We start from the raw sequence: 19,273 nt of genomic DNA on the forward strand, positions 1-19,273 counted from the left end.
CATCATCTGATGCAGTCATCTTTTGGAGGTAGTGGCTTGCCCGAATCATCTTTGGTCCTGGGGATTTCGCCTCAGGGTCCAAGTCCAGCTTTTCAGAAATAGCTTGGATCTCCTGCTGTAGCACATGGGTAGCATTTTGCTGCTCTTCGCGGGTTACTTTAAATGCCTCAACTTGGGACACTGCAATCTGTTGCACTAAGGATTCAGTGCTTTCTATTTGTGCTTTAGCCAGGAGTTTAGCATTCTCTGCCTGGGTCAGTACCAATTGCTGCAGAACTGCACTGTTCTCTGTAGCTCTCCTGTTGCACAGTGGTGGATTGGATCAAAGCCTTGATAATATCCTCCATGTTGAGCTATAACTGACTTCTACCCACAGACTTAAATGGATGCCCGCATTCTCCACCATATGTGACAGGCCTCCCTTTTCCTTGGGATTTTTGTCAAGGATCTTGGCTGTAACCACAGTCTTCTAGGGTAAATGAAGTCCAGGACACATCCAGCTCAGCTTCAGTGTTTATTTTAAAGGAATAAACAGCAGCAGTTATAAGCAGAATAACAGTCTTTGTGTTAGCACTTGCTTAGGACAAAACAGGTCACAAGTTACCATCAATACAGCTTTGCAGAGAGAAACCACCCCTCAGTTCATCAGCTCTCCTAGCTGACATAACAGTGGCTTCCTTCTCTGAATCAGGCTCAATCCCTTTTACCTTCTGCCTGCTAATTAATCAGCCACAGGTGAGCTGCCGCTTAGTCCATGAATGCAGGCTTTGGACTGGATCAAAACAGCAATTACTGCTGTTGGAGCACTGGCCCACCCTGCTCTTCCAGATGCTCCGCCCCAGGGACCCTTACCATGGTTTGCAAACTGCCAGTAGTGCAGTTTGTAAACAAACAACATCTTTCCCTGGGACATATTTTAAAGCAGGCTACTATTGACCAAGGCTGATCTAATATACCTGCCATCTATCACTTTACCACACCTTTTGTCACAATATGTATATATATATACACACATACACATACATACATATACACACAGTGTCTCACAAAAGTGACTACACCCCTCACATTTTTGTAAATATTTTATTATATCTTTTCATGTGACAATACTGAAGAAATTACACTCTGCTACAATGTAAAGAGTTGTTGTCCCCTCAAAATAACTCAACACACAGCCATTAATGTCTAAACCTTGGCAACAAAAGTGAGAACACTCCTAAGTGGAAATGTCTAAATTGGGCCCAAAGTGTCAATATTTTGTGTGGCCACCATTATTTTCCAGCACTGCCTTAACCCTCTTGGGCATGGAGTTCACCAGAGCTTTACAGGTTGCCACTGGAGTCCTCTTCCACTCCTCCATGACAACATCACGGAGCTGGTGGATGCTAGAGACCTTGCGCTCCCCCATCTTCCGTTTCAGGATGCCCCACAGATGCTCAATAGGGTTTAGGTCTGGAGACATGCTTGGCCAGTCCATGACCTTTACCCTCAGCTTCTTTAGCAAGGCAGTGGTCGTCTTGGAGGTGTATTTGGGGTCGTTATCATGTTGGAATACTGCCCTGCGGCCCAGTCTCCAAAGGGAGGGGATCATGCTCCCCAGTGCCGGCAGCACTCATGCAGGCCCAGACCATGACCCTCCCACCACCATGCTTGACTGTAGGCAAGACACAATTGTCTTTGTACTCCTCATCTGGTTGCCGCCACACACGCTTGACACCATCTGAACCAAATAAGTTTATCTTGGTCTCCTCGGACCACAGGACATGGTTCCAGTAATCCATGTCCTTAGTCTGCTTGTCTTCAGAAAACTGCATCTTGTGCATCATCTTTAGAAGAGGCTTCCTTCTGGGATTACAGCCATGCAGACCAATTTGATGCAGTGTGCAGCATATGGTCTGAGCACTGACAGGCTGACCCCCCACCCCTTCAACCTCTGCAGCAATACTGGCAGCACTCATACATCTATTTCCCAAAGACAACCTCTGGATATGACGCTAAGCATGTGCACTCAACTGGCAAGGGCCACATGGGGTGTTTCGGTTTACCGTTTAAGCTTACTTAATTCCGTGATGTGCTTGGCACATCATTGGTTGTTAAAAGTAATGAAAACAAGTTTTCTTATCCCCTTATTATTTGGTTTGGCAGATGGAGAAACGCATGTGATGGGATATACAGTTTGCTTAAACTAAGAATTTCTGAAAAACAAAAAATATTTACATAGAGGTTTCCCTAGTTTAAGTATAAACCATTTATAAAGATTGTCAGATTGTCTATTAAATCTATAGCAGGATTACAAAAAATAAAACTGCTACTGGTCTTTAAACATTTAAAAAAAACTTTCTACCCAGATGAAAAAAAAAAATTTAATATATAACACTGACAAAACATCTTGCAATTACACAGGCTGCTTCTGTGTTAAACCAACCTTTTTATGATGGTTTCTGGCTGTTATACTTCCTAAATAAATGTGTCGATAAATAATAGTGACTGCAGTTTTGTTTGAGTTAACGTTCTAAAAACAATAGAATGTTTGCTCCCTTGAAACCTTGCTAAGAATTTACCGCTATCAATATGTATCGATATATTATCAAGTTCTGCAAATTACTCCAATTACATTTATTTTTAGTATTACTTTACAGCAGCTGCTATGGAGATTATCTTTTATCGCAAAAAGAAGAAGACATTACTGGCACAGTAATTGACTGAATTATTTTCTAGCAATTGGATTATGTTAAAATCATGGTGTTTTTTTTTTCTTGTGTTTTATAAATAAGGCTTATATTGTAAAAGCCATTCTGGTACAAAATGACATTTCTATATATTTTCCAGCAAAATGTATACATATTGTATTTGCTTGATTAAAAGATGACCCCAAACTTTGACCCCAAGTCTGAATATGAGAAAAAAATATATCACTGCTTTTTTTTTGCTCTAACTCATTCTCTGGAACACTTTCATTCGCTCACAGCGGATGTCTCCCTACCTTACCCATCGACTGTTCGGTGTGCTTACCTCATTTGCCACAGCTCACTCAAACTCCAAGAGGCCAGAATATTGCCGACTGATTTGCTGAGACAGAGAAGCGTTTGTGCACTTTTTTTTTCACAAATCCGTCTGCAATATTCTGGCCTCTTGAGTACTTTCACAAAAGGGCGGAGCCAAAGCACGCACCATGGTTAGAGCTCTCCCCCGTTCTTCCATTCGGGAAAAGGATGTCCACCGTTTTACGGAAGTACCTGGATAACGGAGTTGAAAGCAGAGAGAAGCAGATGAAGAAAGAACACAGAAGAAGAGTGATGAGTGGTGGGAAAGCAGACAGGGACACAGAAGCCGTCGGCGGAGAAGGTGGGGAGATGTTGACAGAGAGCATAAGAGAGAGTGAGAGAGGGTGAGTAACAAGCTCCTAGGCTTAGTCAGCTGTGCTGCAGATCTAAGGTCTGAATAAAAGATGACATTGATTAGACAAGGTCATTTTTTTTTATTTATTTTTTTTAATGATTTCTTCTGAAAATATTTTTCTTATAACTTGGGCAAATACAGTATACTCTTTTGGTAGTTGAGACACCCAGAACTATGCCGTCACTATACTTGATAAAGATAGTAAAGCACTATACTTGATAAAGCAGCTAACATTACAGCAGATGCTTATCCCTGTATAGTGATTGGGCATTTAACAGTAAAGGATTGGTGATTCTTATTTATCATTTGGAAAGCACAAAACATAGATTGACAAACATAAGAGACAAACATCTCTTATGTTTGCATAACATCCAATTTAAAAATAGCTCCAATTGCATTAATTTTTTAAAGGGTCAAAGAGTTTTAATAAGCGAACCCTGGTATTTTGTACATCATTCACTGGTAAATATGAGTAACGTTAGATCTATACAACTATGAGCACATAGCTAAAAATACACACCTCTTATGTTTGCAGAACATCAACATTAAATGCAGCTCCAGTACCCTTAAGAAATATTTAAACAAAGAGTAGCACACAATACTAACACATATGTAATTAAAGAACACAAGTCACAGTATTATCACATATGACTGCAATCCTGTTTAATCTTCCCTTGGGTACAAGTCTAAAACGTCTCTAAAGGACTAGAAAGGTATCGTCTTCTGGAATGCCAATAATAAACAAGTCATGCAATAGGATAATTTTCCACTATAAAGTTTTAAGAGGACCATAGAACTTTAGACAGAGAGGTCCCATGTAAAGATATTAAATATCAGTAACACAGCAACATTTGATCTGTGTATCAGCAAACAATTTGGTAGGCACAAAACATAGATGAGACTATGCAGTTCTTTTTGCAATCCTTTTAAATACACTTCCAAACAATTTTATCTGACAGAATGGTGGAATGGTGCAAACTAGACTTGTGCATATTGATTTGCACAAATTTTAATAAAAATGTTGTAACATAGTAACATAGTTCATAAGGTTGAAAAAAAGACCAAAGTCCATCAAGTTCAACCTATATACATATTGTGTCCCTACTGTGTTGATCCAGAGGAAGGCAAAAAACCCTTATGAAGCAGATGCCAATTGCCCCATACCAGGGGGAAAATTCCTTCCCGACTCCAAATATGGCAATCAGAATAAATCCCTGGATCAAAGTTCTGTCCCTATTAATCTAATATCCATAACTTGTAATATTATTGCTTTCAAGAAACACGTCCAGGCTCCTTTTGAACTCTTTTATTGAGTTTACGATTACCACTTCCTCTGGCAGAGAGTTCCATAATCTCACCACTAGGGCTGCAACTAACGATTATTTTAATAATCGATTAGTTGGCCGATTATTTTTTCGATTAATCGATTAAATTTCAATTTAAAATAATGTAATAAAAAACGTACAATTTACACTTTCATCTCTTTATCACAATGGCCTCGCTCTATTCACCTTCTTATTTTACTGACATAATAAAAGCTACAAGAACCCAAACACAGTGTTTCTCAAACTAGGTTTTAATACAAAGTTATTAGTAAATATTAATTCATATGTTAACTATTTTTCATATTTAATAAAAACTATGAGAAAAAAGCCTTGTTTAAATTTTTTTTTATTTACCAAACTGCCCCCGGTTATGCACATCTGACCCCCAGCTTGCCACTCTGCCCCCATATATGCCTTATACCTCTTATATGTCAGTGATATGCAACTGAGCCCCCTGATATACCTTTTACCCCAGATATGTTTTATGCCCCCCTGATATGCCTTATACCCCCTATATGCCCTGAAATTCATAATACCCCCCATACACCACTATAACTCACCCATACACGACTCTGGCTCCTCCCTCTCCCATACACCACTCTGGCTCCTCCCCCTCCCATACACCACTATGGCTCCTCCCCCTCCCATACACCACTTTGGCTCCTCCCCATCCCATATTCCACTCTGCCTCCTCCCCCCTCCCATACATCACTTTGCCTCCTCCCCCTCCCATACACCACTCTGCCTCCTTCCCCTCCCATACATCACTTTGCATCCTCCCCCCTCCCATACTCCACTCTGCCTCCTCCCCCCTGCCATACTCCACTCTGCCTCCTGTCAGCCACGGAGGTTCACAAGACACCAGGGAGCCGGGTAGAGAGGCAGAGTGCCGTATGGGAGGGGGAGGAGCCAGAGTGGTGTATGGGAGGGTGGCTCCCATACACCCCTCTGACTCCTCCCCCCTCCCATACACCGCTCTGCCTCTCTACCCGGCTCCGTTACTGACAGGAACTTTCACTGAAGCTTCATAGAAGCCTCAGCGTAAGTGAAGGTGAGTAACGGAGGCTGTCTGTGCGATGCAGACCCCCACCGGCTGACAGAGAGGATGATTCTCTATCAGCCGGTGGGGGTCTGTACGATGCGCACAGACAGCCTCCGTTACTGCCCTTCACTTACGCTGAGGCTTCTATGAAGTCAGTAACGGAGCCGGGTAGAGAGGCAGAGTGATGTATGGAAGGGGGGAGGAGTCAGAGGGTGTATGGGAGGGGGAGAGAGACGGAAGTGAGAGACCGGCCGACAGTGAGGGGAATCCAGGTCCCCTGCAGCGTGATAGTGTTATAATCCGATCTCTGTTTGAAGTCGGATTATAATTTTTCTAATCGATAAAAATCGATTCGATTAATCGATAATGAAAATCGTTGACAACGATTTTCATTATCGATTATATCGATTAGTTGTTTCAGCCCTACTCACCACTCTTACTGTAAAGAACCCCCGTCTGTGCTGGTGTAGAAACCTTCTTTCCTCCAGCCGTAGAGGATGTCCCCTTGTTATAGATACAGTCCTGGGTATAAATAGGTCCTGGGAGTGATCTCTGTACTGCCCCCTTATATATTTATACATAGTTATTAAGTCCCCCGTAAACCGTCTTTTTTCCAAACTAAATAACCCTAATTCTGATAATCTTTCTGGGTACTGTAGTCCTCCCATTCCCCTTATTACTCTGGTTGCCCGGGAACCCTCTCCAGCTCCACTATATCTTTCTTGTACACTGGTGCCCAGTACTGTACACAGTATTCCATGTGTGATCTGACTAGTGACTTGTACAGTGGTAGAATTATTTCCTTGTCGTGGGCATCTATGCCCCTTTTGATGCACCCCATGACTTTATTTGCCTTAGCAGCAGCTGCCTGACACTGGTCGGTACAGGTAAATTTACTGTTAACTAAAACTCCTAAATCCTTTTCTATGTCAGTCGTCCCCAGTGTGGATTTTTCTTCCCCATGTGCATAACCTTACATTTATCTGTGTTGAACCTAATCTGCCACATCCCAGCCCAAGCCTCCAACCTATGCAGATCCATTTGTAATCGTGCACTGTCCTCTATTGTGTTAACCACGTTACAGAGCTTAGTATCGTCTGCAAAGATTGATACTTTACTATACAATCCCTCTACAAAGTCATTAATAAATATATTAAAAAGAATAGGACCCAAAACTAACCCCTGTGGTACCCCACTAGTAACAGTCAAATTTTGTTAATTTAAATATCCAAAAATGAGGAAGGATCCCTAACAAAACCAATGAAACAAAGCAGCGAACTCCCCCAATATCTCCCTGTCTCCGCCAACCGTTTCCATATCTTTTCTCCCACAGCTCTGCTTCTTTTCTTTCCTCTTCTCGTTTTTCTGTCTTCTTTCTTCGTCAATGTCTCCCCACTATCTGCTCCATTAACTTGGCCCCCAGGAGCAAAAGCACAGAGCGTATGCGCAGACACTGCTATTTTAGTCGCTTTACACATAGAACTTAATTAGAATTAGAATGAAAGGTTCCTTAGGGTGATTAAGACTGAAACATTTCAAAATTTACCACAAAGTACCGGTATTATGATATGCAGGGGAGCTTTAAGGCAAATTACCTCAGGCTTCGAGAGGGTCAAGTAATGTGCATTGCGTGATCCCCGAAGTAGTAGGGTAAAGAGCATGAGTTGCAGTGAACACAAAGCACTTTAATATGCATTTTTCTGTAGTAGGGGTGTCAGGGACACTAACCTATCCCTTTAAAGAATGCATATTAAAATACTCACAGGACTACTTTCATACACATTCTACTTTTATGAAGCTGTTATGAACAGTAAAGTCTCTCTTTAAAATAGAAACTGGCATTCACATGTAAGTACACTGGTTTCTTCAGCAGGGTAGCAGAAAAATTAAACCTCATTTTCTAGCGTCTCTAAAAATTATTTGCATTTGGTAAAAAACACTGAAGTCCTAGCAAAATACAAAGACAATTGACTTCACAGGAGAACATGGAATTATGTTATGATTGTTTAGTTTTACATAGGCATTAAACATTTAAAAACATTACCTGCATACACATTTGATAACTCACCTTTTCTAATAATTAAGGCATAAATATTGGGGACTCAGTCACACAATATGGCCATATATTGCTTAGATCGCCACTACTCTCAAGTAATTTAAAGCCCCTCCTGCCGCACAGATGCCTCATTAATGGTGTCTGCTTATTTTGTGTACTTATTGGTCATTCTTATTCTAGCAGCAACCCGAGAAACTGAATTATGCTTTTTTGTATACATTTTGTGCACTACAGAATCTAAGAGTTGTCCTGCGTTTATAAATACCCACTGTTTTTATGTTTTTTTGCAAGTTATAGGCCAATAAGTGCAAGTATTGCCTTTACAAAACCATTTTGCCAGATCTGGTAATCCTGCCCTCATGTCCTATTTGGGACATCTTCAATTTACCCCTTCAAATGATATTTTTATGAAAGCACTTTGGGGTAATTCAGATGCTTGAATTTAACATGTCCCATGCACTAATTCTACCAACTGTCTTTGTCAAATTTTGAGGTAATATTTTTTTTGGGGTTTTTTTCACACACAATACTTCAGTTTTATGGTTTCTTTGCAGCATCAGTTGCTGAATGGTTCCACTGCCTACAGGTTGTCTTGTATCCACTAAACCATTCTAGTGGTGACATGCGCACAAAACGTGGAGTACATACAAGGAAACATAAAGCAAGTAGTCTGAAGGCATTGTAGAACTTCTTATTCAGGGAGTGTTATTATTGAATGAATGGTTAAAGGAAGAATTAGATATTGTTTACCATAGAATACTTTTCTATGCAAGGGAGAAAAAAAAAAAACTTTATAATCCTAGTTTCCACCTTAATTTATTTTACAGTGGTACACTCAACTTTAATAAATTCCATCAACACACTATACACAATAGTACACAGCACAAAACAAGTCAAGGTCCGCTGATGGCATCATTTAGGGACATGGGCATTTTATGATATCCTGATAAGTGTGCCCTCTTCTTGTCTAACCCCCACAATATTTTAGTAAAAACATTCTGATCCCATGTACACACATACTAACACCATATACCAATACACACACTGTATGAGGCACTGTATGATGGGTTTTGCTGACACACACACACACACACAGGCTAACACCATACATATATAAAAATAAACACTCTAACACTATGGACATATACACACGGATTCTCCCACTAACACTACAAATTTATAAGTTGACTCTGACACACAAGTATACACATACACACTGATGTTGACACAGTACTATACACCCCTCTCACCTGCCACACCGTTGCCTATATTCTGCCATTGCAAATCCAGCACACTGTTTTCCTGCACGTAAAGCGAGTGACGCGAGCCGCCCAGCAGGGCCACATAGCATGCAATTTGTGACCCTGCTGGGCGCCTCACGGCATCCACTACACCCGATTCATGATGGGTTTTGCTGGGTTGCCATCATGAATCTGGCTACCGGTAACGTGAGGTGCATGCAGGGGTTTGTCGAGCCCTGCAGAAAGAGAATTTAAACATCCATGGGATGGGCATAAAGCTATCATGGATCTGACAAGATCAAGTACTGATTAAGACTTGAGTCTTACATCAGGAAAAGTGGGCAGATTAAATGGGCCGAATTATTCTTATCTGTGGTCAGGAATAAATGTATTCTATGTTTATATGCATGGCTGTACATGCATTGGTGGCATGCATAGATACCCTGAGCAGCAGGCTTCTTTTATATATCACAAAGTGCAGAGTAAACACCTCAGCAGTTTTTGACATAAGAACAGTCAGCAGAGAAGCTAGCAGGTCTCAGTTTTTGACCACATGGAATGACTTTCAGTATATAAAATATATACATACAATATGAAAGAAAAAAAGGTCATGTTTTATATATATATATATATATATATATATATATATATATATATATATGTTAAAAACAGAAGCGGAGACAACTCTGTAAAGTCTCTTTATCCACCAAAATCTAAGATATTTTTTGTGGAATGTTAGTGTGAAATTCAAATTAAAGTACAACCCCCAAACTTTTATTGAACGTTAGAAAAAATTGAGTTTATGACACAAAATAGCATTTCTCCTCGGTTTAGGGTTGAAGAGGCCCTTCAAGCTACATAGCTGATGACATTTTTCATTTTGCCACAAGTTCTGAATATGTTTCAATGTAGTTGTCATGTCAGATGAAAACATTCCATATGCCAGTGTACATAAGAAAATATATGTCTAACTTGGTCAATTGTCTTTTAAGGACCATACATGTAACTTAGTTAAAACTAGATGTTTATCTACTACATGTTAAAATATATATATATATATATATATATATATATATATATACACACACACACACACAAACACCTTTTTGTCAATTGCTTGGTGACATGTACTATTAACTGTATATTTTACACTATTTTGTACTTAATAAAGCCTTGGGTGTAGTAGCTTATCTGCAAGTGACAGGACAGTAAATACATGACATTGAACCTGCTAGGGGAAGATATTTGCTATGCACATGCATTCCCCGAGTTCTTTCCGAGCAGCAGCCTCCTATAGCGGCAGATAGTGGAGAGTGCAAAAGAATATTGCTTCCCCTGGAATCTCACTCACACACAAGAACATAAATTGTTTTTGGCAACGTTAACGGTAAAAGGCCACTTATTTAAGTGTCAAGATGATTTTCAGATCAGCTTCGGGAAAGCAGTCCATTTCTTAACATTATTTTGAAATATCTGCAAGAATGACCCCTCATCTCAATCATTATATACAGTTTGAATATGCTGCAGTCTATGTTGGGAATGAAAAAGACACGCAACATCTGTATGTGGTTCTTTAAAGTGAAAGAATGATTTCAACGTTGCATGCTTTATCATATGACAGCCGATCAACCGGCGAAGCAGACAAAAGAGCCCCGTCAGTTTTAACAGATTAAAGCCCACATCGTCTTGCAAGGATAAATGCTGTGTCTTCTTTCTAGGTTTCCGATAAGGAGTTCTAACAAAGAGCACTGCGACTGCCCTTAGAGGCAGGTCTGACAGGTTACTAACCTCTATCTTATCCACGCTCCTTGCACAGCCCACTACTTTCATGCCATGCTGGACAAGTGCCCGGGCCACAGCTGCCCCGATACCGGCAGAAGCTCCGGTCACTAGAGCCACTCGATCCTTCCAACGCTCCATGTTCCCCTCGTAGATAATCACGGCACAGTCCCTGTCAAACAGCCTTTGGAACGCCCCAGCTGCGGTTCACCAGTTCAATAACTCAGCCTTTCGCTTGTTAAGCCCGCCTTTATTTGCTACAGCGGTCTTTTTTTTCTTTTATTCCTGCATCCACCCCACAGACTCCTCCCTCCGGCGTACACTCATTCTGTCAAAGCTAAACCCCCTGCCCACAACCTTTTATTCATTATTCGCTTGTCCCTCCCACTCGCGGACATGTCTGCTTTTAAATTAAATATTAACTCTGGTTAGGTACGTTTTATAATTGGTGATATTTTGTGCGTGAGTGTATACATGGAATGCAGCTTGTAATGTGAACAGGACTACACGTCTCACACAAACTTATGACAATGAGTATTTGTACAGTTCAAGGTGACTCAAAACCACATTTAAAAAAAATATATATATTATAGTTTCAGAAAGAGGATCCTGTACAGATTCTTTGTAAGAATGAGTGATTCCATGTGTATTACAAACTGTTTGTATTGTATTTCTTTATTCTATCTGAACCAACCTCTGCGGTCCCTAAAACCCCAACTAAACTGCACTTCATACATATGTGCTCACAATGACCTATTGTGGCCTAGGGCGGCAAGTCTGGGGGGCGGCCGCTGCTCAATGGGCCGTAATAAGGTAGGACCTTCAAACACACATTGCGCCTTGAAGTTTTGCATCATATAATTGTGCTCCGCAGTGAAGATGATGGCTGGGGGTGCTATCCTAGGCCTGACCCAAGGTATGTATATCACTGCATATATAGTATATACCCAAGTATACCTATAGTGTACATATACAAACAGGCACACATCTCAGAGGGAACATTGCTCAAAAGTCTCAGAAGAGACATAGCAAGTCTAATTTAGGTTGAAAAAAACACAAGTCTATTAAATTCAACATTGCTGTTGGTCCAAGAAGAACTTAGAGGATATATATTTTATATCATTTTGTATGTGCACAATTACAGTCCTTGAGGGTGGCAGGAAAACATTTTTGAACATTCCCTGTTGAGCACAGGCATCCCGATAAAAAAATGAATTACTAGCAAGGATTCACAGAATTCAAAAATCTCAAGAACTTGGGTTGTGCACCCATTTTATACTTTTCTTTATGCTATACCTTTATTTAAAGTACATGCACATGAACTTATAACAAACATTGGCTTTTAGCTCCAATTTATCTAACACAATTTGATTCAAATAAAGAAAAACATTTAATATATTTACAAAATTAGTAACTATGTAAGGCTTAACTTAATCCACCCAAGTCTGAATTCTTTAACAAAAGTGCCTTACTTAATTAAATGAGGGATGTCTGTCAAATATTTTCCCCTCCAAAATTCTGATTAAAGTTAAAGAATGATTGATGAGCATTTTTAGACACATGTCTAACTCTAGCCTATTTAAAAATCGGTTTACTCTATTAATTAAAATATATAATTTTTTTTTTATTATTATTATTTTTATTATATATTATATTATTATTATTATTTTTTTTAATTTTTTTTTTCTCTCCCTTCCCCTTTTTTTTCAGTGGCTCACTTCAATATTCTGCACTAATTGTTTCATCACTTTAAATATTCTATTCTCTTATATGTTTATACACATAAGCACTCTTATGTCACGGATTAACCGCTATATTTCTTTAAATATCCTTTTCTCTTATATGCCTATATATATGCACTATAAAAGACCTTAAAAAAGGAATGATTGTTATTTAAGAACAATATAAACTCTTCATGTTGGTTTGATACTTATTAACACACTCCCACACTAATATTTTGCATTATAAACTCTTATTTCTGTGAGTGTTTTACTCTAAATATTTGATTTTGTAAACACTCTATACACATAAGCACTTATTAAAATAATGTTGGAATTTCAATAGACTTTAAAATAGAACTGACTGATGTATAGACTGCAGATATATATAAGCACTTCACTGAGGACAACTTCGGCAAACTTGGAAAGTCTTTAATATTAGTAATATTTTGCATAGGATATTTTAAAGAATTTACTCTTTACTACATTTTTTTACTAAGATATCCATTTAATTGGGATGCATCTAATATACAGGATTTTCACACAATGTTATTTTATCAATTTATTGATACATTTTGGTGTATTTACCACATGGAATATGTAATTTAGATATGGCATTTTTATACAACGCTCCATTTATACAACTTTAGTATTGTGTCCGAGGAAGTAATTTTGTAATAGAAATGAACAACTTTTAAAATTAATTTTTTTTATTTTTTTATTTTTTTTTATTTCAATTAGGTACCAATTACTTCGCTATTGTAAGTCGTTTAAATTAAAATTGTTTATTTCTTGATATAAGCGATAGTTTCAAAGGATAATATTGGGACCAACTGACATCTATGACTCTGTATGTATACTGATATATATACTATTTTTTGTTCGGGGAATCATTAGATTAGTCGAATTTATAAAATCGGTCTCAATTGATTATGCAGCGAAAGTATAATTATTCTTTTGATATCTATGGTTACTGAGTATTATAATTAAAATGTTTTGATATTCTCTATATATTCAGATACGCTTTGTATTGAGACCAAGGAGGTAAAACCGGAATAGATTTGGGAGCTAATTGGAAATATTTAGGGATAATGATTCCAATTTAACTCCAATTCTTTAGGCTATCCCCAAAAGTTGGGTCTAATTAGTCCAATAAAGTATTGATAAATTTTGGCGTAATTATTACAATGAATAAACATTTTAGATACTGCATCTTTATATAATGCTTTACTTATAAAAACTCGTTATCGAGATTGAGGAAGCAAATTTGCAATAGGAATGAGCAATTTCAAAATAGAATCAAGCATTCAAATTTCATAAATAAATAAATGGTCTTTTGCTGGCCGCAATGTAAGACTTATAACCCACCGGATTTAGTGCTTATTAATATTTCCAACAAGGTTTCCCATCTTTACTCCTCTTTTCGGTTCAATGGAACCTAAGTATGCATCTTGATAATTTTATTACCACTTTGATGCATTTGTTTAGTCTATTTATGTTAAGATGCACTTCTAGGTGCATTTCTGTTTTGTTTTCTTGTGTCTATATTTGTTCTGGTTATGGACCATACTGGTCGAGTAATTTTTTTCAATATGTGTCTTTCACATGTTATAATAGGTATATAAATGGTTTATGGAAGGAGATACATAGATGTTTCTTATTCCTATATGGGCTTATGGCCTTTATCAATATTTGTGATTTGGTAAATGTTTTTTGTGGTTGGAGAGATGCAGCTGGGGTTTTAGGCGGAAAAACAGAGGGGGGTCATAGATTTGGCAGATGGGTTAGGGCCGCTGTGATAGACCAGAAAACTTTTTTTCTCTACTTTCACCTAAATGGGTCTTAAATGTGTTTCGGTTAATACACAGGGTCTAAACTCGCCTGAAAAACGTAGTAGAGTCTATTTGTGTCTAAGGAAAGAAAGGATTGATGTAGCGTTCTTTCAAGAGACGCACTGGAGGGCTATTGATAAATTAAGGTGGGGGGGAAGATTCTTCCCACATACTTTTCATGCTTCATTGCAAGATAAAAAAAAGAGGGGTAGCGATTTCTTTTTCAAATAACATTAGCATAGAAACATCATATGTAGAAGAAGACGTAAATGCTTGTTACTTGATATGGGTAGGTACATTAAATAACGTAAAATATACCTTAGTCAATATTTATTTTCCTAACAAAGAGCCCCTTACATATCTTAAATCCATATTGGATAAAGTCGAACAAATAAAAATAGGGATCCTTATTATTGCAGGAGACTTTAACTGCGTAATGGATGTAACATTGGATAAAGAAATTGGTAAACATAAACATATTAATAAAAATTTAAAAAAGAGAACCAATTCCTTTTGTAATATTATGAATAAAATTAATCTTTATGATATATGGAGAGTAAATCACCCCTCTCTCAGAGATTATTCACATTATTCAAATGTACATAAGACATTTTCTAGAATTGATATGATTTTTGGAGATCTTAGCGCAATAAACCAAGTCGAACGGATACTATTGAGGGAGAACATCTGGTCCGATCACAGCCTTATTTTTTTTGACCTTAAGGATATCTGGGGTCCAACTCCTTGTACGACATGGCGGTCGGACGATTCGCTTTTGTTTTCAGTAACAAATAGAGAATTGATTTCTAAAATGACAAAAAATTTCTTTCAAGAAAATAAAGCAGGTCAAACATCTCAAGGGATACGATGGTGTACTTATAAGGCGGTTGCCAGAGGCTTTTTTATTAAGATTAAGAAAAATATGAAAGCAAGTCGGGAGAAATCGTTAAACGAGCTATATGTGTCTTAATATAATCTGATGAAAGATTTTAAATTGGATCCTACACAAATCTGTATAAAAGATATTGTAAGTCTTAGAGATAAAATAAACCAGAAAGAACTGGAAAAGACTAGATATTGTATGGAAAAACTGAAATTAAAATTCTACCATAAAAGTAACAGACCGGATAAACTAATGTCAAATCAACTTAAAAAACAAAGGGCTAAAGAAAGAATTACGAAGATTGTAACACAAGGGAATATACGAATGTCTCCTGAAGATGTTGCAGAGGGGTTCAGACTTTATTACAATTCATTATATAATATACCATCTGAAACTAATGAGGCAGATATAGAGACATATTTAAAATCAATAGATTTTCCAGCTTTAAATCAAGAACAGAGAGAAGCATTATATAGGCCGCTGCAAAAAAAAGAATTAAGTTTATTAATCGATAAACTACAAAGAGATAAAACACCGGGGCCAGATGGATTTACAAATTTATTTTATAAGACCTTTAAAAAAGACATTATAGATCGATTGTTAGATATGTTTGATGAAATTACGATTACAGGCATTTGTCCAAAAGAATTCCTACAGGCCAATATTCTACCAATATTAAAAAAAGATAAAAATTCTGAAGACATAAAATCGCCCAATATCATTAATAAATGTGGATGCAAAGCTATTTTCGTCATTACTTGCGGATAGATTAAAACCAATTTTGCAAAATCTGATACACCCGGATCAAGTGGGCTTTGTGCCCGGCAGAGATTCGGCAAATAATATTAGATGCTTGGTGGATATATTGGATTATGTAGAAAAAAAGAGGTGCCCCCTTCTGACCCTGTCATTAGATGCAGAAAAAGCATTTGATAGAGTCGGTTGGGGGTACCTCAAAGCAATTTTAAGACATTTTGTTATTTCTAACTGGATGTATACAGCAATAAGTGCTCTATATTTGAACCCTAGTGCCCGAGTAGTGGGCTCTGGTTTTTGCTCAGACTGGTTTGATCTCCAAAATGGCACCCGTCAGGGGTGCCCATTGTCACCTATTCTATACATTTTGTCTCTTGAACCTCTTGAGATCCAGATAAGAAATAATCATAAAATTAAGGGCATTGAAATTGATTACAATATATATAAACTACTTCTTTATGCAGACGATGTGATTATTTTCTTATCCGATCCATTGATTTCATTTCCTTCTTTTCTTTCTGAAATAGAAAATTATAGTAAGGTATCGAATTATAAGTTAAATATGAACAAATCCATCGCGCAAGTTAAAAATATGAAACCCCATCTGGTCCAGAGACTTATAGCTAGTTACTCATTGAATACAAAGGCGACGGAATTTGATTATCTAGGGATCTGTATCCCAGATAAATTGGAAAATTTAGTCGAAAAAAACTATTTACGTCTTTTAAAAACATCTTCTGAATCCATCAGAGAATGGCGAAAAACAGATCTCTCATGGTGGGGACGAGTTAACACGCTAAAAGCTTATTTAACTCCGAAATGGATTTACATGTTTCGGATGCTTCCTGTAAAGATCCCAAAGAGTTGGTTGGAAATAATTCATACCACCTTTATAAATTTCGTTTGGAAAGGGAAAATTCCCAGGATAAATTTTAAATTATTGGGTGCTAAACCCATAAATGGTGGAATGGGATTCCCTTTGATAAAACATTTATATGAGGCAAGTATTTTGCTACATATAACTAAAATATATCAACAGACTATTAAAAAAGAAAGATGGTATATAATAGAACAAAATGCTTTGGGAAATATCCACCTCAATAAATTAGTATGGTCTATAAAAGATAGAGATATACTAAATCAGATCCAAGGGAAAAATTTGGTTTTAGAGGGAATCATACCAGAGTGGTTACGCATTAAAAAAAGATTAGATATTAAAGGAAAACTGATAGATTCATTGAGTATTGATATGTTAGAAAAAACTATTGACAACATTTCCCTTGCTCAGTGGACAAATACTGGTCTTCAGTTAATATCTGAAATTATGTCTCAGGGACAACTGATCCCCTTACCAGCCCTTTCAGAAAAACTTCTGGGGCAGTTATGGTTAATGGAGTATTTAGGGTTAATTTCAGGGGCCGTTATGGCTAATGGGGTCTTTAGGGTTAAATTCAGGGGCCGTTATGGTTAATGGGATCTTTACGGTTAATTTCAGGGGCAGTTATGGTTGATGGGGTATTAGGGGTTAATTTTATGCTGATGACTGAGGGAAAATTTAATTAATTTAATAAAGTTAACTGTAGGTGCAGTTATAGGTAAAGGGGGGCCAAGTCAGGGGAATCTAAATCCTGGGGGCAGTGTGAACATTATTAATGTATTTATTTATAAAAGTATGGTATCAGTAATATTCTCTGAATGATTCGAATCTCTGTAAGATTTGGATCCTTGTAAGATCCGGATCCCTGTAATATTCGAATCATTCGACTCTTCGGATCATTCGACTCTTCGGATCATTCGACTCTTTGAACGACTCTATGAGTCATCGTTCCTGTATGAATTAATGAGCTGTAACCTGACCCCAGAGTCTGTATCTGAGTGCTCTGCAGATGACTCACAGCTCTAGGATCAGGTTACAGCTGCATGATTCACAGACTGAACCACTACAAATGAATCGTTCAGTCTAGTGAACCGATTCATGCAGATCACTAAAAAGAACCGGATCAAATGAACGATTCGTTCATGATCCGGACATCACTAGTGTGTGTGTGATAGCATGGATGTGTAAGTGCTGGAACCTAGGCATGATGGGACTGTGATTGCTGTTAGCAATCACACTCCTATCATGCCAAGTCAGCCAGTACATGCTGAAACCTGGCTAGCTGCCCCCTTGTGTATTGATGCTGCCAGCAGTATGGGGTCTGCACTTACAGCCACCCTGTACTGGCTGACTTGGCATAATAGGAGTATGATTGCTAACAGCAATCACAGTCCCATCATGTCTAGGTTCCAGCATTTACTGGTTGTCTGGGTATAAAAAGAGTGTGTTTGCTGTTAGCAATCACACTCCTATCATGCCAAGTCAGCCAGTATATGCTGAAACCTGGCTAGCTGCCCTCCTTGTGTATTGATGCTGCCAGCAGTATGGGGTCTGCACTTACAGCCACCCTGTACCAGCATGTACTGGCTGACTTGGGATGATAGGAGTGTGATTGCTAACAGCAATATGCTAGCAGCAATCACAGTCCCATCATGTCTAGGTTCCAGCATTTACTGGTTGCCTGGGTATAAAACGAGTGTGTTTGCTGTTAGCAATCACACTCCTATCATGCCAAGTCATATTGTTGATTTTTTTATCCAATTGTGGTGTGTTACTTTTAATAAAAGTGTGGTTAACACTAAAATTGGACCAAAAATACTGGTACAGCCAACCAGTACATGCTGAAATCTGGGTATGCCTGAGATTGCTGTTAACAATCATAATATATAATTTTTTGTACAATTTTGGTGTGCAACTTACTTTTTTTAAAAGTGTGTGGGGGGGTAATTTTCAGTTTCGGCTAAGTGAACGCTGAATTTTTGGTTTTGGTCCAGAATTTTCATTTCGGTGTATCCCTAAAATAAATGAACTATTTCATTTTAACTTATCCAGAATCCGAAAAATGAGTGCGGCCCGCGCACGCGTACAATTCTGATGAAGTGGCCCACTGCAGAAAAAACTTGGACACCCCAGACATAGGTCCTTGGTACGTATACCTCTAAGGCACCTCAATATACTGCTACTAAGCAAAATAGATTCTGGTATTCTTCTTTAATTCCTAATACTGTTGTAAGATTGGTGCCACATTTACTTTTTACAGCTGAGCACTCGCAGAAAAAAAATAATTGCTCTTGAAAATATCCTGCATCTTGACATACATTTTTTCTTGCACTAAATGTGTTGGACTAGAGTTGTAGTACTGGAA

The 19,273-nt window shown here is 38.0% G+C and overlaps 1 protein-coding gene across 1 annotated transcript in view; it reads right to left on the reverse strand.

The window, feature by feature from the left end:
* DHRS11 (dehydrogenase/reductase 11) overlaps positions 1 to 10,983 on the reverse strand; it is a 116,797-nt gene extending 105,814 nt beyond the window's left edge. The window contains exon 1 of the mRNA XM_089492261.1: positions 10,852 to 10,983. Coding sequence (XP_089348387.1) covers positions 10,852 to 10,983 — 132 coding nt within the window. The remainder of the gene's footprint in view (positions 1 to 10,851) is intronic.
* Positions 10,984 to 19,273: the final 8,290 nt, after the last annotated feature.

This window comes from Sceloporus occidentalis, unplaced genomic scaffold (genome assembly GCF_023333645.1).
Source record: "Sceloporus occidentalis isolate IW3139 unplaced genomic scaffold, rSceOcc1.0.p SCAF_55, whole genome shotgun sequence".
In the NCBI taxonomy this organism is placed as follows: Eukaryota; Metazoa; Chordata; class Lepidosauria; order Squamata; family Phrynosomatidae; genus Sceloporus; species Sceloporus occidentalis.